Source organism: Lemur catta, chromosome 1 (genome assembly GCF_020740605.2).
Source record: "Lemur catta isolate mLemCat1 chromosome 1, mLemCat1.pri, whole genome shotgun sequence".
Lineage (NCBI taxonomy): Eukaryota > Metazoa > Chordata > Mammalia > Primates > Lemuridae > Lemur > Lemur catta.
The window spans coordinates 87,501,792-87,523,091 of NC_059128.1; the positions used below are offsets into that span (position 1 = coordinate 87,501,792).

A 21,300-nucleotide genomic window follows, 5' to 3' on the forward strand; every position below is an offset into this window, starting at 1 on the left:
ACTGATGTATCCCCAGTAACTAGCATATAGTGCCTTGCATATGATCAGCTCTCAATATTTACTAATTGAATGAAAACCAGGGGAACCCCAACCGGAAATGATCAATAGCATCCTCAGAGAACCGTCCTTGTCTTCTACTGAATCTCACTTGATAATACAGATTAGACAGCTAACCATGAATGCCTCACTCTGGCAGCGTATGCTGGAATGCTTGCTTCTGAACCCTACAGACAGCAATCTTTACAGTGGTTGCTGAAGTGAGAATGTCATCTCTCTCCTTGCTAAGTTAAAGTACAGCAGCTCTTATTCACGTGTGTGTTGGTGACATCTATGATATAATATTAAAACTTCATTATAACTGAGAAAGAGAAAAGCAGCCCCTGACACCCAGGAAATGGCCTGGCACTCATAGATAGGATCAAGACAAAATCAAGACCATTCTATAATCCCATCTGAATAAAGACAAAATGTATATGTTGCCCAAGCCACAAAATACCAAGTATTTCCCTATCTGGCAAATGTGAGTGACTGCTCTTCTTTGACAGCCATAGCTTTAGCCTCACTATAGATAAGGTTGGAGATACACAATCACAGAATTACCACTGCTTCCTGACAGCATCTAATGCAGACCAAAGTCCTGCTCCCTAAAACCTTACTCAAAATCACCTAACCAGAACCCAATCCTTTAAGTCTTTTCTAACACTCTGTTACCAAGACACCTATGGTGTGTGTTCTCCCTTGCTGAAACAAGTAATAAACCCAACTTGTTCAACTGCAGTGTTCTTGGTGGTTTCTGGCTGGAGAGCACTAACATAATGGACATTTGGACTCATGACTCTGGTCCATACCATTCGTGGAGATACTGAAAAATGACCAGGCTGTGAAGTCTCAAAGCCCCTAACATATTGTTACATTCCATTTAAGACAAACTTTTATGTAAAAGTTAACTGTTGAATGGTATAATACGTATAATATAAAATCTTAAAGCCATAACAAAGTCTAAGGGCATCTTACTGAGCTGGACACTGGCTGGCTGGTGGCTGAGTTTCCACACACAGTGAGCCTGGCGTGCAATTCTTCTGCAAGGTGAGTCTGAGCATCCAAGGTACTTGACGGTGGAGGTGACGGGAAGGCCTGATTGCTATACATGGTGGCTTCATCTTCTCTTATAATTTCCCAGTTCTAAAATGAACAGAATAAGCCATACATGCTTTAATTTATTGCCATAACATGTGTCTATCAATGAGAACTAGGAAACCACTCGTACCTCGGAAGACTCCCGGTTGTCAACACTTTCTGTTTCCTCGGATATTTGCCGCCTAGTGGTAAATGCACGCTGTGCTTGAAGTTGAATGTTACCATTCTCAGCATCTGTTAAGTTGTCCCTGTATTGGAAGTGTAAAAAGCCATCACCCTTGTCTTAAGATAGTTAAAATGATAGTCAAAGACTCTGTTATCATTTTTAAAAATATTGTATTAGATCAGAATTTATTGTTTTTAGCCAAAGGCTATTTCAACATATATAGATTAAATGGTGGGCACATTGGTACCTTCAGAGTCCCTTATGGAGTTAAAAAGTTTTTTGTGAAAATGTGTAACGTGTCTTTGATATTTTAGTTCATCGCTGTGTCTAGGATAATGTCTGACAGATATGGGCACTCAGAAATATTTGTTGAATGAATGAATATCAGAGGGTTTCATAAATCATTTCATTACATTATTATTTTAGCACATTGTTACAAGAGTAAAATCTAAAGTAGCTCTACAGTTACACATACATCTTTGTGAATCAGACAATACATTTTCTAGAACTCGTTTTAAGCCAGGAATACAGCTCCCCATGCATGAATGCAGAGGGCAGAATGACAGAGAGTGTCAGGATTCTAGAATTAAAAGCTTAATAGTTTAGGGATTAAATGACACTTGTTTTTTATCATATCCAGTTATGGGCCTGGAGTGAACAAGGATAACAGCAAAGGACTGTCTGAGTTTAGAAAACCTACAGTAAATCAGATTGAACACCCTTACCCCAGTCATTTATAAGTTATATTACTACAGTTATTTGCAGTTAATATAATTGGACTACCAGATCAAGAATTTTGTTTAGATATACAAAGTTATTATTAATTTATTTAATGCCATAAGAGCCCAAGATAGTCAGAAGACCAGTGCTTACTGTACTGTAGCTGAAGAAAACATAATTTTGACAGATGGTTCTAAGGGAATACCTCATTTTTTTCTCCCTGAATATTTGATTTTGGCTACCTGAAAATGACATTAGCCATAGTGAAAGAAATGTGATTCTGCTCAAGTCAGGCTTGCCATAATACTGAGGTATGCAATAGGGCAATTTTGCAGAATTTTATAGTGTCTTTAGTTCTGGAACCTGTATGTCATTCCACAAAGCTTGGTGCCTTTGTGCCATGAAGAACTTGGATTGCTGACTTTTTGGAAGGATTTAAGAACAGAAAATATCTATGAAAGTGTTTGGCATATAGCAGATACAAAATATCAAAGCCAGAAATTAGGAGGCTAATGGACGAGTAAAAAAATTATAAGCACATATCAAACGGTAGAAGACTAAAGAAAAACTTCATAAGACTATAGAGAAGGAGAAATGGAGGACAATTTAACAATAAATATGAATAATGGGAGAATTTACAAATGTATATACTGTCCGATGATGGCAAAAGAAAAATATCACCGAGGAGGCATAAATTAGAATATGTCAAAGGTCATTCTGCCCTTGATCTGTGCACGTTGGAAGTTATACATACATTGACCAGATTGTCAAACGGGTGTTTAATGTAAGACCCTTATTGTTGATCCTTTATATTTTACAAATAATTTATATTTAAAAAATAAGGTACTGTAGAAATTAACATTTTATTATATTTTAACAACAAACTATAAAAAGTCTCCAAGATTTTCTAAATCAGTCTAAAGAGAAAAATGTACCATTTGTGGCTATGTAATAATTCAAAATTTATTAAAATTAAGAAACAATTAAAAGAGTAGCATCTGTGATTCAAATAATTTGAGTATTATTAAATCATTTTAAAAAAAGAAACAGCTCAGGTAGTATTTTTTAAACCCTGGGCCATAAAAATCTGGGTAGTCTTTCAGTTTATGGATACCTATACTGTTATGAATCCATTTGAGACATGACTCAAAATGCAAATTAGTCAAAATGTATCCAGATTACAAACGTGAAAGCCATCAGCACATACTGAGGGGTTGGTCTTTTCCATTGTGTTCTTCTAGATTCATGGTTTACATAGTAGGTCCTTCCAAGGACATCCTGCCTCTCTTCCCATCCTGGAGGTAGAGGAGAAGGTTCTTGTTGCTGCTGCAAATGGCAAGCAGCATCTGGTTGGTCCAAAACAACCCAGCCAGGCTGAAAAACAGGATGTTAACAATTAAGTTTGTTCTTGAGTTTTTTTAACCTTATAAGTTATATGCTAAAACAAATTTTAAAGGAGATTTATTATATCCAGCTCCAGAAATTATGCATAGAATTAGCACATCATCAACTTTTCAGACCATCATATGAATATTTTATGATAAGGAAGACTGCTTTGCAAAATAACCATTTAAATTTTGTTTGAAATTGTCTTTAAATTTTCAAAAAAAGTTTTAAAATAAATCTATTTTAAATTTTCACACACACAAAATAAGTATGTGAGGTGATGGATTTAATTAGCCTGATTGAATCATTTTGCATTATAAACACATATCAAAACATCACATTATACCATGTAAATATATACAATTAATATTTGTCAATTAAAACTAAAATTTAAAAAACATATAGAAAAAGGGACCAAAAAATCTTTTATATAAACAACAATGCAAACTTGGAAAGCACTGAGAAATTGGGAAGCCTAGTTTAAAGTACTAGTGTAATCTTAGGCCATTCTCTAAATTATTAGCAACTGAATAAAGGACAGGGATGGTGTCATTGGCCATTGTCTTTTTCACAGAGAAAGCACCTTGCTTATGGTGGAAATCAATAACTATCCGAGACATGAAAAAAAAATCATTAGATAAAGGTCACATACCTAGAGGCATGACAGGGAAGGGCAAGTGATTTAGAAATAATTGCTACAGTGAACTCTTTAGTGATTGAAAATTCATTATAATTCTCTTGTTTGATTTTTCTCTTTCTGCTCTGGATCAAGGCAAGGCATTTTGGTAAAGTCATAAAATAGCCAAAGAAAGATAAAAAACAATGTATTGGAAGTTTGGTTTCTCTGAGACTACAAAGACTTAGCTAAGGTAATTAAAGTAAGGAAATAATTGAAAAGGGTAGCAAGAGTTAATGCTATTGCACAAGAAACCTCTTAACAGAAAAGTTAGTAGGTAAAAGATTCTCCTACATACTGATATGGTTAGGAAAGCATTAGAGACTGAAATAAACTAGTGAAGGAACTTTAAAATGGTCCTAAACAGACATAAAAGAAGACCTAAATAAATGAAAAAACATAATATTATCTTGGCTAGGAGGACTCAATCTCACAAAGGTGTCAATTCTTCCCAAATTAATCTATAAATGTGCCAAGATTCCAATCAAGCTACTTTATGAATTTTTAAAAATAAGGATACAAGCCAATTCTCAACTTCAAATAGAAACACAAACGTGGAAGAATAACTAACCCAATTCTAAAAAACAGCAAGGAATGAAGATTAGCCCTACCAGATAAAACATTATAAATTACAACAATTCCTGTGTGGCACTGGTGCACACATAGAGAGACAGCTCAATAGATCATAAAGCTCAGAAAGAGACTCAATTTATAGGAATTTAGTATATGATAAAGACATTTCAAATCTGTGGGAAAATAGGCAGGTTACTTAGAAAATGGGTATCTATTTGGGAAATATTTATATTCCTACTTCATACCTTGCACTAGGATAAGTTACAGATGGAGTAATATTTAAATGTTAAGAAGTCAAACCAGAAAGTATCAGAACAAACTTTGAGAAATTTTAAAAATATATTTTAAGAGTGGGAATCTATTAATTATAACGCTATACCCAGAAGTCATAAAAGAGAAGATCCATCAATTTGATTACAAAACCCCCAAATTTGTACATGGCCAAAACTACTAAATAACATAAAAAAGACAAATGCCAAACTAGGAAACATTTTTGGTGCTATGATAATAGACAAAATATAATTTCTTTAATATACACAGAGTTTCTGTTCTAAGGCCTTGGAGACCAGTGGTGAATGACCACCGTGTGCCAGGCAGGTGACAGCTTAGCAGACGGAAGAGTATTTCTCTATGCTGGAAGGCTGGGCCTGAAAATGAGGGGTCAAGGGAAAAGAGCTGGGAAGGAAAGGAATATTTTTTGGTAGGAGGGAGAAAAGGATAGCGGTTTCCGCAGCAAGGCTGGTCTGTTCTGACTAGCTCCGGGAGGGAGCGGGGGGCGGCTGTAGGCTGGCAGAACAGAAGGTGAGGGGCTGGGGAAGAAGACAGAAACAATTATTTTGGGAAAAGAGATCTGGATGAGAAATAAAATTGACACCCTTTCTTTTTCTTCTTTTTTCTTTTTACCTCTTCTCTGAACTCTTTAATTTTGTTTTTTCTTTTTATTGCACAAATTCCATTCTCTCCTTTCCCTCTATCCTCTTGCTTTGTTTTTGCATCTATGTTTATCTTCCTTCTCTCTTTCCTTTCCCTTAAATGATCATTATATAGGATCCAGCATATCTAAAATTAGTCTTGCACATATTGAGTCAGATTTTATTTCCCTGGTCTCAATTTCAAAAGCATGTGAACTGAATTTTTATATTTCACTCTTTTGATAAAAGAATGAAATATTAATTTAAGATTTTTTGGTTGAATATGATCATTGATTACTTTCCTATGAAATAATAAAATTTATTAATAAAAGGGTTCTTATTACAGCTGTAAAGTATTATAAAAATATCCAGAGCTAGGAAAATGGTACCAAAAGAATATTTCTTTAAAAGCTTCTTGAAGCTTTCTCTTAAAGATCTGCTTATTGGGCTGGGCGCAGTGGCTCACGCCTGTAATCCTAGCACTCTGGGAGGCCGAGGTGGGTGGATCGCTCGAGGTCAGGAGTTCGAGACCAGCCTGAGCAAGAGCAAGACCCCCGTCTCTACTAAAAATAGAAAGAAAATTATCTGGCTAACTAAAATATATATAGAAAAAATTAGCTGGGCATGGTGGCGCATGCCTGTAGTCCCAGCTACTCGAGAGGCTGAGGCAGGAGGATCGCTTAAGCCCAGGAGTGGGAGGTTGCTGTGAGCTAGGCTGACGCCATGGCACTCACTCTAGCCAGGGCAACAGAGCGAGACTCTGTCTCAAAAAAAATAAAAAGTAAAAAAATAAAATGATCTGCTTATTGTATTTATGTTACCCAAGTAAATTCAAGGAGAGAAAGAAAAAATTAATTTAATTAAGGGCCCTTTAAAAAAACCTGTTTCAAGTTTGAGGGTAAAGTTGTATAATTGAACACTGTTTAGAAAGACTGAGTTTTTATTTTTTTTGGATAGAATACCTCCCTATTAAATACATATGAGCTACTATTCTTTACAAAATAATTCTCTATCAGCGAACCTCACTTAATTACTAACCTCAAAACTAATATGCAATTGCCCACAATGAAACTGAGTGAAAGAGGGTCAGAAAGAAACCACTCAGAGATAAAACATTTTATATGTTAATTTTGTAAAATACATGTAACTAACCCTGAAGTTACAAAAGGTACAAAAATCAAACGTTATATAATTATCTACCATAGCCATACTTGACTAAGGAATAAAAACTGCCTAAGAGTGAGCTTCTTTTCAAAATTACAATTGTTTTCCTTAAATAGTAGAATTTTATATATTCAGTCACAAACTAGATGTCAAAGGCAAGAGTTCTCTGGTCATTAGCTACACAGAAGGTAAATAAGCACAGATTCATCTGTTTGAATTCCTAGGGCCTTTCATAAATAAACTCCTACACGCTTACATCGCCTGAAATTATAAGGTGCGTTCTGAGGGAGTTCAAACATTGAGATGTGAAACCACAAAATGAAGTGAAGCAGTTCTCCCCACACAAACCGAACTGTGAATGAGGTCCTATGATACGTGCATGTGGGCAAAACTTGGAGCAGGTTACTAAATAATGAAATGCTGTTAAATTTTTTTTAAGTTACTAAATAAAGAATTCTCTTTCTTTACACCAGACATCCTTCATTTCAAACAGAATTCCATTATGCAAGATACCCTAGAGTACCAAAAAGGCAGGTAGAGAAACTTCTAAGAAATAAATATCTTTGACACTTTAAAAATGATTATTATATAAAAAGTCAGAGAAAAACAAATAAGAAAAAAAGTTAATGAAATAAGTGAATATAGAATTAAGAGAGGATAATAAGTTCTTTGATCACCTAACTAAGGCTACCTATACTTGTGATTTGAAGGGAGAAAGTTCTATTATTATAGATTCTCTCACAAAGCAAAATAGCATTAGTGCATTTAAAAAATTTCCAGATTCATCCAGGGTCTATTCCTTAAAAAAACGAAAAAATTCTAGAAAGCTTTGTTGCAAATTCACCGCTTGTTCAAGAGCTTTCTTTCTCAAGGCATGTGAGCACGTGAAGTAGATGCTAGCCCTTGGGAAGGTCCCTCAGCTTCACTGTTCTTATGGAGACCTAAGCAGACCCTCAAAGAGGCAAGAAGGTTGAGGAAGGCACCCAAAAAAAGAATCTTCCAAAGCAATTTGGTGCCATGCGCTGTGTGCTTTTAAGCGTTGTTCAATAAACGATAAAACTTTTTGATAATGTGCCTTCAAAGGGAACCTCAAAGAGCAGGTATTTCTTGCCCCCTTTTCAAATTATAATTTTTCCTGCTGAAAAAAAACCCAGGAGCATCTGCTGCAACTGTGTCACTCTGCAAATGAAGAACCCGAGGTTCAGAAAAGTTCAGCAATTCACACAGGGTCTGACTGTAGCAGAGCTTGCAGCTGAAATTCCAGTCCCCCAAAACATATCATACTTACAAATCAATAGAATCAACATTGTTAAAATGTCCATACTGCCCAAAGTGATTTACAGATTCAATGTAATCTCCATCAAAACACTAACATCATATTTCACAGATCTAGAAAAAATAATTCTACAGTTTGTTTGGAATCAGAAAAGAGCCTGAATAGCCAAAGCAATCTTAAGCAAAAAGAAGAAATCTGGAGGCATCATATTATCAGACTTCAAACTATACTACAAGGCTATAGAAACCAAAACAGCATGGTATTGGCACAAAAATAGAGGCATAGACCAATGGAACAGAACAGAGAACCCATATATAAAACTGTCCACATACAGCCAACTAATCTTTGACAAAGCAGACAACAATATACACTGGGGAAAAGAAGCCCTATTCAATAAATGGTGCTGGCCGGGTGTGGTGGCTCACGCCTGTAATCCTAGCACTCAGGGAGGCCGAGGTGGGTGGATTGCTCGAGGTCAGGAGTTCAAGACCAGCCTCAGCAAGAGCGAGACCCCGTCTCTACTAAAAATAGAAATTATCTGGCCAACTAAAATAAATATATATAGAGAGAAAAAATTAGCTGGGCATGGTGGCGCATGCCTGTAGTCCCAGCTACTGGGGAGGCTGAGGCAGTAGGATCACTTAAGCCCAGGAGTTTGAGGTTGCTGTGAGCTAGGCTGACGCCATGGCACTCACTCTAGCCCGGGCAACACCTCGAGACTCTGTCTCAAAAAATAAATAAATAAATAAATAAACGGTGCTGGCAAAGTTGGATAGCCACATGCAGAAGATTGAAACAGAATCTGTATCTCTCACCACTCACAAAAATTAATTCAAAATGGATAAAAGACTTAAATGTAAGGCATGAAACCATAAGAATTCTAGAAGAAAATGTAGGAAAAATTCTCCTAGATATTGACCTAGGCAAAGAAATTATGAAAAAGACCCCAATGGTAATCACAGCAACAACAAAAATAAATAAATAGGACTTAATTAAATTAAAAAGCTTCTATACAGCTAAGAAAATAGTCAACAGAGCAAACAGATAACCTACAGAATAGGAGAAAACATTCACAAGCTATACATCCAATAAAGGGCTAATAACAAGAAATCTACAAAGAACTCAACCAAATCAAAAGAAAAAAATAAACAACCTCATTAAAAAGTGGGCAAAAGACATGAACAGAAGCTTTCCAAAAGAAGATAGACAAATGGCCAATAAACATGAAAAAAATGCTCAATGTCACTAATCATCAGGGAAATACAAATTAAAACCACAATGAGATATCACCTTACTCCAATTAGAATGGCTTTTATTAATATTAAAAAGTCCAAAAACAATAGATGCTGGTGTGGATGCAGAGAGAAAGGAATGCATATACATTGTTGGTGGGACTGCAAATTAGTTCAGCCTCTATGGAAAACAGTATGGAAATATCTCAAAGTACTATTAATAAAAGGAGACCTACCATTCAATCCGGCAATTCTACTACTAGGTATTTACTCAAATGAAAAGAAGCCATTTTATCAAAAAGACAGCTATACTGGCATGTTTATTGCAGCACAATTCACAATTGCAAAGATGTGGAATCAACCCAAGTGTCCATCAATTCATGAGTGGATGGATTAAAAAAATGTGGTGTATGTATATTGTGGAGTACTACTCAGCCACGAAGAAGGATGACTTAATGCTTTGTGCAACAACTTGGATGGAACTGGAGACCATTATCCTAAGTGAAGTATATAAAGAATGGAAAAACACACACCAGATGTACTTGCTATTAAACTGGAACTAACCTATGAGCACACAAGTGCATAGAGGGAAGTAAAACTCAGTGGAAATCAAGCGGGGGTGTGGGGGTGGAGGGAAGAGGGGATGGGCAAAAAACTACATAATGGGTACAATGAACACTATCTCGGTGATGGGCACACTTATAGCCCTGACTTAAGCATTACAAAAACGATCCATGTAACCAAAAACATTTGTACCCCCATAATATCTTGAAATAAAAAAATAAAAAATAAAAAACCCCCACAAATCCCTATCCGATTCTATCCCAAATACATACTCTCTGCCTCCTCTTCATTCGCCTCAGATGCAATGTAGCTCTACCCAAACACTTGACCTGGACTATTCTGTCAGACATAAAAATTGTTAAATTCTACTCACCCCAAATAAATATGGCTTTTTATTAGATCACTTGAATTCTCTCCCTCTCTTTTTCTCATTCCCCCTCTTTTCTATGAGCCACCCCCCCACAATAATAGGAAAAGTAACAGGAATTCCATTTCATGAGAGAGTTCCTAATTAGTGAAGTCCTTTCAAAATGCCCATACATTTAACTTCCAAATACTAAATTGTGTTCTTACTTTAATGGAGAACATGACATAGTTTAGAAAACTTTGAAAAACTAGAAACAGTTAATGACCTAATTACAGTAAGTGTTTTCATTTATAAACATTGTATTCTTTACTCCCTAACCTCAAGAAGGCCATCAATAACTGCCATCCATTCTACAGAACTATCCTTAGAGGAAAGACATTGTTAATGAATGCTTAGGTGAAATAAATGTCCAGGTAAATAATTTTTATTGCACACATTAACTTCACTGAATAAAGTTATCTTTCTTCAGACTATAGTAAAAATAAGGAATTAGATTTTTTTTCTCAGTTTGACCAAATATTTATAACATCTCACCTCTAATTCCTCAGCCTGTTCTGCGTTCTCTTCTTCTGAGCCACTGGTTTTAGGTAAATAAGTCATTTTTAATCTCAGATAACCTTTAACTCTTGATTTGTGACTGTAGGAAAGAAAACAATTATTCATAAAACTTTAACACTAGAAAGAAAGCACTCATTTAACAAGAGTTATTGAACACCCACTAGCTACAAGGGGATCTATTAGGGGAGATTCAAAGATAAGCTCCAGTATGGAAGACATCTAGGAGAAGGTGTAGGTGGTGGAGAAAAAAGAAACACACACAAATAAATAATTGTTATGCTATAAACAAGATGCTAAGAAAATTTAAGTGAAAGATCAGAGAGAACTTTAAGAAGTTGGCATTTGAGCTGGGGCTAGAAGATTGGGGAGCATTTTGATCTGTGGCAGTGGAGGGAAAGGCATGAGTGGAGAAAGGAACAAAAACAAGGAAACAGATGGGAAATGTGGCGTGTAATTAAGGAAATGGCAGTAGCTGAGTTTGGCTGGATTATAGGATACGTAAAGCGGAGTGTAGGAAGCAGGACTAGTCCAGATGATGAGGTTATGCAAAATAAGAGAACTTTTTAGACTTTGTCTTGCACACGTTGGGAAGCCACTGAGAGTTTTTGGGATAGAGAAAACCATCCTCAGAGATGTGCTTTAGGGACACTAATCTGAACATACTGTATTAGGTGACATAAAAGTGGACAGCAAGGCCTGGTAACTGTCTGAAACTGTTACCTTTCTTTGACAGCTGTTTGAATCTGTCACACATTAATTTATCTAATCTATTTTCATATTGTATCTCCTCTTTAAATAATGAGGTATCTAAGCTAAAGGTTGCTGCCCACTGTAGTAATATGTTAAATCTTTTTAAAAACCTGTCCTTCATAAGCTTCTAATTTAAGGCTTAATTCTATCTATTGCCTCCACCAATTCTAACATCCTAAGATTTACTTTAAAAATCCTTGCTTGTCCTAACTATCCATATAGATTTTTTTTTTTTGGTGATTTTTACAGATGTCAGATATGTAACAATTACCCTTTGTCCTTCTATACAAGAGTCCTAATCCTTTTATTCTGTCTTCAAGAGATGACCTACTGTCCACCCCCATGCCTCCCTTAATCTTTTTAGTTGTTGTTCTCTATTTAGTTCTCAGGAATTTGGCAAATTTCCTGAGTCAGTAAAATCCCCAATACTTATTTCCAAAGCTACTAATGTGGCTTCTGTCTTTATATTTATAAGGGTGTGAACACTGACTTGTTGCTACAAAAGATGGTATAGAAAATATGCTCAGATAATGTATTGTTCAAAAGTTTCTCTACCATTATATGTTTCATGTCTTTCCAACTAGAATATAAGCCTGGGGGTTTTGACTTAATAGAACTCAAACAAAACTAGGAAAGTAGCACATTTTCTATCTGCATAAAGTTTTTTCTGCACTTGCAATAATATCCAATGCAGACAAAAGAAATAAATTGTATTTTTTAAAGATAAGGACACTAGAAAGCATTGGACAAACTGAAAAGCAGGCTACTAGAGCAATCAAATAAGAAAAAATATTTATTTAGTTATTCTTGGTAGGGAGATGTCACAATCAGTTTAAAATTAAAGGAAGAAAAGAGATTTGCATTCCAGATTGCTATGAAAATGAAATATGTGACTTCTTTTATAGAGAATAAACATTAACACAGTGAGCACTTTTTTGTTTTGCTATTTATTTTACAAAGAGTAATTTTTAAAAATCATTTTTAAATAAAAAATTTTACTAAGTTCCAATAATACATTTTTCAAATGCATTTTGTAGTTTAAGAAACAAGACAAATACTACTGTTTTCACAGATGTCCTTTCTCTGCTTTACTCTGACCTTTTTGACAGTATATCCACACACATGTTTTGACTAGATTTAATTTGATGATGTGGTACAGAAGATCAAAAGGAGTTTTATTTACAGCTTAAATTTTAAAATTCTGACAAAAATCAAGTAATTCAGTTTAGGAAAATGAAATTTTAGGTATGCTATTTGGGTTTTAAATTCCAGTCTTCTCTCATGTTATTTTCTCTAAATATTTGAGTCTTCTTAAATACTTTTTCCTATAAAGTATTCAAAATGTAGATAGATTTTTCTGAAATCGAATTTGTACATGTCTAACTCAGATACTGGCTTCAGATGAATTGATGCTTTTGATTTTTTAAAGTACAGTATGACAAAATTATATAAGCTTCAAGATATAAAATAAATATAAAATAAAGACAAATTTTAGCCTTCTAGTCTGATAAATATTAGGAGCATAAATCTATTCCAAAGGGGTATGATCACTTTTCTATATTTTCAGAATTTTTTGCAATGTGCCTATAGCACTTCTTAATCAGAAATAACAATAACGCTTTTAAAAAGATAATAATATAATATTTAGAAGTAGCTTATTTACAAAGGCTTAAATCTGATTTTTCAAAGAGGCTACTGTAAGGTATAGTAAAGAGCTAAAAAACTTCATATGCTATTATTTTATATGTACTGACCTTCTTGGGTGAAGAACAAAATCCTTAAACGTATATGGTCTCTCCATTCTTGGATTTTCTGTCTAGAATAAAACAGTGGGTTTTCAAGATATATCTATAACACCAAAAACATGTACTTTTCAAGAATATTCATGAACTATGCTAAGGCACAATTGAAGTTAGAAATTAGGGAAAAGTACCTTTAGTTTATTAAAGGTTACAATTAGTAACTTGACAGTGCTTTCATTTTGCTGCACAATAGGAATTACAGCCAGCATCACAACTCAGTCTAAAACTAGCTGTGCAGGTAGGTTGTGGAGCCAAAAGGAGGGCAGAAGAGCAGCAGTGGAAGCACAGTGTAGAGTGGTTAGTACATTGGCACCCCAAAAGAATACAGAATATGTACAAGTCAGCAGGTTGGTTTGGTTAGAGCATAGAGACAATTCTAGGAAAACAAACAAGTAAACCACCTGGAAAGTAAGACTGGATTAAATATGTTATTGAAAGCTTATGATCTCTAAAGACTGTAGAAAGCCAATAAATAAAAGACTGATTTAAAAGAATGTTTTCTCTTTTAAAAAGTTCAGTAGTGCTTTGTCTGTTTTCATTATCCTTCTCTGCTGTTTTGCATCGTTAACTACCCCATTCTGTCTTGAAACTTTTTCCTTAAATTCTTGTGACACTGTTTCTTTTCCTGTCTCACTCCTCTGTCTTTTCCTACTCCCCTGATCCACCCACGCTGACTGGGGTTCACAGCTGGCCCTCTGCTTTCCTCTCTCTTATCAGGACAGCCCAACATTGTCAGAGATTCTGCTGTTACCTCTAGTCCCTTTTCCCTACATAATTCACTTTTATGTCTCTGTCACCTGTCTACTTTAAACCTTCACTTTCCCTATTTTCTATTGAAATTCAATATGTCCAAAAATAAATTTCTTATATTTCAAAATGTCTTTCTTCCTCACTTTTCCACATGAGATGCCACCCTTATCTTCTAAGTTCAACTTGTATCATCCTTACTTTTTCTTTATTTTTCCAACCTCCATGTCAGACACTTGATCCAATAATGTTTTATTCTGAAATGTTTCCTGAATCGGTTTTCCTCCATTGCTAAACGCGTAGTGCAGATTCTCAGTGTTTTACATTTATATTGTTGTAAACTATCTCAGTTTCCTTCTGTGAGCCTAGGCTCTCCCCACTCTGGTTATTCAGCAGAAGATTTCCCAACTGATCTTCCTTGCACAATGCTTTCATAATGCCAACACATTTCAGTGGCATTCTATTTCTCACTGGGGTTCATGTAAGGAAATCTTAAACAGCAAATTGAAATGGAAAACTGAGATGAGTTTTTAGAAAATAATATACTTGAGAAATAAAAGCAGTATATATTTAATAAATTGAATATTTATATTAACTATATTATGTATATGTAACTATTAAATTAAAAAGAATAAACACAAAAAGCAAAATAATAGACACCTATACCAACCGGTAATGGATAAAGTGGAACATCCACTTGACCGAGGAAATCATCTCTTGTCTGTAAAAGAAAGAAGAAAAAAGAAAATTAGTAATATGCTTAATTCCTTTAGAAGATTTTGATGAGATAGTGCCATCATTCACAAAAAATATGTAAGTTTTTTGTTTAATCCTATACAGCGCCAATGGAAAAAAAAAGTAATGTGGTACAATTTCTGGTAATGGCAGATTAACATATATCAGATTAATCTTTCAGATAATGATTATATACTCTGACAAAATATAAAAACAACTATTTTGAAAGCACAATAGAGTGACCAAGAACAAGCAGAAAATAGAGGAAGTCAATCCTTGAAAAAAGAAATTGCACTAAGTAGGAGTCAGTATATATCTTTTCCCCTGGCAATAATCCACAGTCCATATTGTGTGGAGCATTTAGAATTTAAGCAGAAATCAGCAATATCACTGGCTTGAGGAGTCAGAAGACCTAGTCTGGGGATCACAGCGTATCTGGCCAGCGAGAAGAAAAATCCCAGAAAGGAAGAAGCCATAAGGGTCCCTCTAAATCTATACAGAAACTCTATCCAAATCCCTAGTTTAACCCTCAGTTGCACAAGTGAAAGACAACAGCTGGAAGGCCGAAAGGATTAAACACAGCATTCAGTTGATGTTCACCAAGGGGAAGATAGAATTTGGAGTTCAGCTAAATTAACTTATTAGGAAAAAAAATCGATACTCTTCAGGGAAAGGTAACAAAATTCATTGTCTCTGTTACATACTATGTACATTGTCCAATATACAATGGAAAATTATTAGACATGCAAATAAATGGAAAATATGACCCAGTATCAAGAGAAAAAGTAATTAATAGAAACCAACTACAAGATGACCCAGATCTTGAAATAAGCAGAGAAATTAAAACAGCTATTTTAAAGATATTCAAGGACTTAAAAGAAAAATTAGAACATCATGAATGAACAGATGGAGAATCTCAGCAGTGAAATGGAAACTATAAAAATGAATGAAATGTATGTTTCAGAGCTAAAAAATGCAATATATGAAATAAAAATCAGTGGATGGGTTTAATTTGTGCTTGAAGATGACTGGAGAAAAGTTTCATGAACTTAAAGATACATCAACAGAATTTGTCCTACATGAAAAATAAAGAAGACTTGTGGAAAATTTTTGAGCAGTCTCATATACGTGTAACTGGGGTCCTAGAAAGAGGGGGGTGATAGGGCAGAAAAATAAAAACAGCCAACATTTTTCCACATTTGGAAAAACACAAGCTCAGACTAAATCAGTGAACTGAAGCAGGATAAATATAAAGAAAACATGGGTAGGCACATTATTATTAAATGCTGAAAACAAAAGATAAGGAGAAAATCATGAAAGCAGCAGATAAAAACAACACATTACACACAAAGGAACAAATGGATGGCTGACTTCTCATCAAAAACAATGGAAGCCAGAAGACAACTGAATAATGTCTATTAAGTGCTGAAAGAAAAAAATTACCTGAAATTCTGTATCTAACAAAAATATCCATCAAAAAGGAAAAGAAAATAAAGAGAATTTTGGATAAGTGAAGCTAAGATAATTTGTTATCAGCAGACAAATTGCTGGCATTACAAGATATGCTAGAGGAAGTTATTCAACAGGCTGAGGATAAGTGGTACCAGATGGAAATTCAGATCTAAATGGAGGAAGGAAAAGCACCAAAAAATGGTAAATAGGTGGGTAAATTTTTGTTTTTTACAAAGGACCTTCTTAATCACTTAAACAACAAATTGTTATTTACAGAAAAAAATTATATCCCTACATTATGGTTTTAAAACATATGTAGATGTAATACAAATGGCAACATTGCACAACAGACAGGTGGAGTAAATGAATCCCTATTGTTTAAGACTCTTACAGTTTATATGAAGTGCTATGACTGATATATGTTAATCATTAATTGATGGCAGAGCTAAAAAGCCAAGGGAAGAATTAAAATGAAGTATCACAAAATATTCAACTAATCCAAAATAAGGCAGGGAAAGAGAAACAGAGACACAAAAAACAGGACGAACAGAAATAAACAGCACATTTTAAGAACTAAACCCAACCAGATAAGTTATGACAAACTAAATATTTCAGTTAAAGATAGAGATTGTCAAACTGAATAAAAATGTAAGACCTAACTGTATGTTGCCTACAAAAGACACCTATCTATTATTATTTAAAAATATTTTTACTAAATCTTTATTCATTTTCTCACTTTTCATTTTAAAATGATTTCATATTTATAAAAAATTACAAAAATCATGCTAAGAATTCTCATATACTTCTTACCCGCTACCCACATGTTAATATCTTACATGTCCATAGTATAATGATCAAAACCTTACTCACATTTTACCAATTGTCCCACTAATTTTAGTCCAGGATCCAATCCAGAATCACACATTGCATTTAATTGTCCTGTCTCCTTAGTTTCTTTTAATCTAGAAAGTACCTTAGTCTTTTTTTGCTCTTCATAATCTTCACATTTCTGAAGAGTACTGGCTAGTTATAGAACATCCCTCAATTTGGGTATGTCTAATATTTGTTCATGGTTGAATTTAGATTATGCATTTTTTTTTGTGAGAATATCATAAAAGTGATGGTTGTGACCGGGCAAGATGGCACAGGCCTGTAGTCTCAGCTACTCAAGAGGCTGAGGTAGGAGGATTGTTTGCACCCAGGAGTATGAGGCTGCAGTGAGCTATGATTGTGCCTTTGCACTCGAGCCTGGGTGACAGAGTGAGACCCCATCTCTAAAAAGAAAAAAGAAGTGATGTTTGTGCCCTCAGTGCATCATATCAGGAGGCACATGATGCCAATTTGTCCCGTTACTGATGATATTAACTATGACCATCTGGGTAAGCTGCTGTCTGCCAGGTTTCTCTTCTTAATATCTTCCTCCTTTTAATTAATAGTATCTGGTGGGAAAATACTTCAAGGCTGTGTAAATATCCCATTTCTTATCATACTTTTGCCCATAAGCTTTAGCATTCATTGATGATTCTTCCTTGCAATAATTATTACTGTGGTGCTTGCCAAATGGTGACTTTCTATTTCTGCCATTTCCATCATTCCTTTTATATTAATTAATTGGAGTTCTTCCCACTTGCCCTCATTTACATAGTCAATTACTTATTTATATTAGCACAGATGCATTGAAATTTATTTTATCTTATGAGATATAATCCATTCCTGTCATTTACTTTGTTATTTAAATTGTCCCAGGTCTGGTCATTGGGAGTCACTTTCAGTTATTCCTCGTATATTTTTGATATGTCCTCATTATTATTATTTTTATTTTTTTATTTTTTTGAGACAGTCTCATTCTGGATTGCCTGGGCTAGAGTGCCATGGTGTCGGCTTAGCTCACAGCAACCTCAAACTCCTGGGCTCAAGCAATCCAACTGCTTCAGCCTCCCGAGTAGCTGGGACTACAGGCATGTATCACCATGTCCGGCTAATTTTTTCTATATATTTTTAGTTGTCTGGTTAATTTCTTTCTATTTTTTAGTAGAGATGGGGTCTCGCTCTTGCTCAGGCTGGTCTTGAACTCCTGACCTCAAGTGATCCTTCTGCCTTGACCTCCCAGAGTGCTAGGATTACAGGTGATATGTCCTCATTGTTTTCTGAGCACTTCTTTACTTTTTGGAACACAAGATGTTCTAAGTTCAGCTTGTATTTTCCTTATCCCTGCCCTACAATCAGTCATGTCTCCAAAGAACCCTGATAAATTTTATTGAAGAATGGTATTTAGATACCAAGATCTGTCTTCAAGGTGCTCATTGCCTCTGGGCTCAAGATATGAACTTTAAATATAAATACACAGATAAATTGAAATTAAAGGTTTGAAAAAAGATACATCAAGTATATGGCAAGTATAAGAAACCAGGAGTGGCTATAATAATATTAGACAAATTAGACTCCATTATAAGGAGTACAGCCACAAATAAAAAGGGACATTTCATTATAATAAAGGGGTCATTTCATAAAGAATTCCTATAAATCAAAAATATGAATCAATAACAAAGAGAAAAACTACCCAATTAAAATGGGCATAAGGCTTGAACAGATATTTCAAACAAGAAGATAAGTGCATGGGCAATAGTACATGAAAAGATGCTAACCACTATTAGTCATCAGGGAAATGCAAATTAAAATCATAATGCAGTACCACTTCAAACCCCCAAGAATAGCTAAAATCAAAAAGTCTGACAATAACTCATATTGGTCAGAATGTGGAGCAATCACAACTCTCTTACTCTATGACCAAGAAATTGTATTCCTTGCTATTTTCCCAAGAAAAATAAAAACAAATATCCACTAAAATTCTTGTTCAAGAATGTTTATAGAATTTCATTCCTAAGAGCTCAAACTGGAAACAACTCAAATGTCCTTTAGCAGTATATGCATTTACTAGAATTACTCAGCAATGAAAAGAAATGGACTGATACACAAAACAATATAGATGAATCTCAAAGAAAAGTTTAATGAAAAAAAGAAGACACAGAAGAGTACATGCTATCTGATTCCGTTTACATGAATTAGAGAAGAAACAAAACAGGAAGACTGGAAGAGCAGATGACAGCTGAGAGACATGAGGGAGTAAGTGAAAGTCCTAATACTAAACAGTAAGTACCCTCCCCACTCCAGTGCCTTTTTCACTTGGCTCCTAGAATACTGGCAGACAAATATACTCTTCCTGGGAAAGAAGACTCCTGTATGGAACAACGAAGCAACCCAGTGGAAAAAACCCTATAGATATTGAAACCTGGAAGTCTTCCAATAAAATGACTAATTCTCTCTGCTCACCCCAAAGTTATGTCCACTAGTTAATAGCTCTGCATGAATAAAAATCTTCCAATAAATATTGGAATGTTATACATTATGGAGAGTCAAGGACTACTTCTTAAAATCTCTGAACTTATAAATCTTTTCTACAGCTTCAGTCCCCATTGGAGAGGCAGTGCTGGTTACTGAAGGAAAGAAACATATCCCAACCCATCTCTCTAAGACATCATCTGTTTTTATTGCTCCATGTTCCTTGTTCATCAATTGTCTTTGTGAACAAAAGTACAGAACGAAAATCCCACATAGTGAGAATTTCCTTGTCTCAAGTACCTCTGGTGTATAAAAATACAATTTAAATATTTCTTGCAATATGTTATCTTCCTTCTTTAAAGCAAATGATCTCAAATGAGTTTCTTCTATATAAAATGAAATGATTTCAAATAACTGTGTTTTCGATATTTGAAGAATGAACAAAGTTTCCAAACTAAAAATCAATATGCATGGTCTGAGAAGGAGTCAGAGAATATGAAACCGGGAACTACCCTGGCAAGTCTGGGACATATGGTTGCTACAAATATAGGACAATTAGAGGTTCTTTTTCCATTTACAAAGGAAAAGGAATAGTTTTAAACTCATTCCTATGAAAGCAAGTCAGTCTGTGATGTTCATTAATATTTCCCTAGCCAACCAATATTGTTCCAAATTCTGAATATCAAGCATTTCTTTGCAAGAGTTATTTCCTATATTTGAAGTGCAATGCAGCCTACTTCATAAAACAAATTTGCATTTGGTAAAATATAAGTAATTTAAGAATGCCTGAAAATCTGAAAAAGAATTTAGAACACCAGGTGATTTTAAACAGGACCATCTGTACTGGGCACAGTTTAGTCAGTAAATAATACTTTTTCTAATATTTTAATGACATTAATTTCAGCTTCTTAAAACAATTTTTAGTACATTAAAAAAGTCAAATTGCTACTTTTGTCAAAATTTTAATTAGAACTATAGAGCTCTAATTTTAGGAGAACAAACTCTTATTAACTTTGATAAGGATAAATAGTGGCTGAATGTTCTGCTTTAAGAGAATCCAATGCAAGAAAAAATCAGAATTTTAAAAACAGTTAAGTTAAAGTGTCACAGCTTTGCAGAATCCTTTCTTTAAAAAGAGTTTACAGTAAGTCTGAATTACAAATAATTTCCCAAGGTAAATCTATTGTATAAAAAATTATTAAAGGAAGAATCACTTCTTCACGACCAGAACTCAAAAATATAGCCCAAGTTTTCTGCTGTAATGCCAAACTTTTTGTTTCAATCATCCTTTTTAATCAGTGAAAATGAATTTTATACACGAACATTAAATATAATATAGTTTATGGTTTTTCAGTTTTCAGACTTAGCTATCAGCACTTTACTAACTGATTTTTAAAAGTAATTTTAGAACATAGTAACACATACACAGGGCACAAAATTAAAAAGGAAACAAAAGAGTTCCTAGCCTCCGGTGATCTAATTCTACCCTCTGTCCTTACAAGAAGCAATAGCTGTTATTTTTTTTTTTTGCGTCTGAGTATCCTGTCAAGAGTTTTCTTTGACATACTGTTATGCATCAACATTGTCTCTAATACTTTGTCCGAATATCAAGTACCTATAGAGATGCTTTACCTTCTTAATGGTTGTATGGCATGCCATTATAAGGAATAACAAAATTTATTTAACTAGTTTCCTACTGGCAGACATTTAGATTGTTTCTAATCTTTTGCCATTATAAACAATAC

General features: G+C 34.5%; 1 protein-coding gene across 3 annotated transcripts in view; it reads right to left on the reverse strand.

Moving 5' to 3' along the window:
• NEDD4 (NEDD4 E3 ubiquitin protein ligase) overlaps positions 1 to 21,300 on the reverse strand; it is a 133,233-nt gene that overhangs the window by 24,812 nt on the left and 87,121 nt on the right. For all 3 annotated transcript variants that reach the window (XM_045529783.1, XM_045529773.1, XM_045529794.1), the window contains 6 exons: positions 14,700 to 14,750; positions 13,235 to 13,296; positions 10,707 to 10,809; positions 3,231 to 3,397; positions 1,268 to 1,385; positions 1,015 to 1,182 (listed from right to left, as the gene is read on the reverse strand). In XM_045529783.1, the coding sequence (XP_045385739.1) occupies positions 1,015 to 1,182; positions 1,268 to 1,385; positions 3,231 to 3,397; positions 10,707 to 10,809; positions 13,235 to 13,296; positions 14,700 to 14,750 (669 nt within the window). The remainder of the gene's footprint in view (positions 1 to 1,014; positions 1,183 to 1,267; positions 1,386 to 3,230; positions 3,398 to 10,706; positions 10,810 to 13,234; positions 13,297 to 14,699; positions 14,751 to 21,300) is intronic.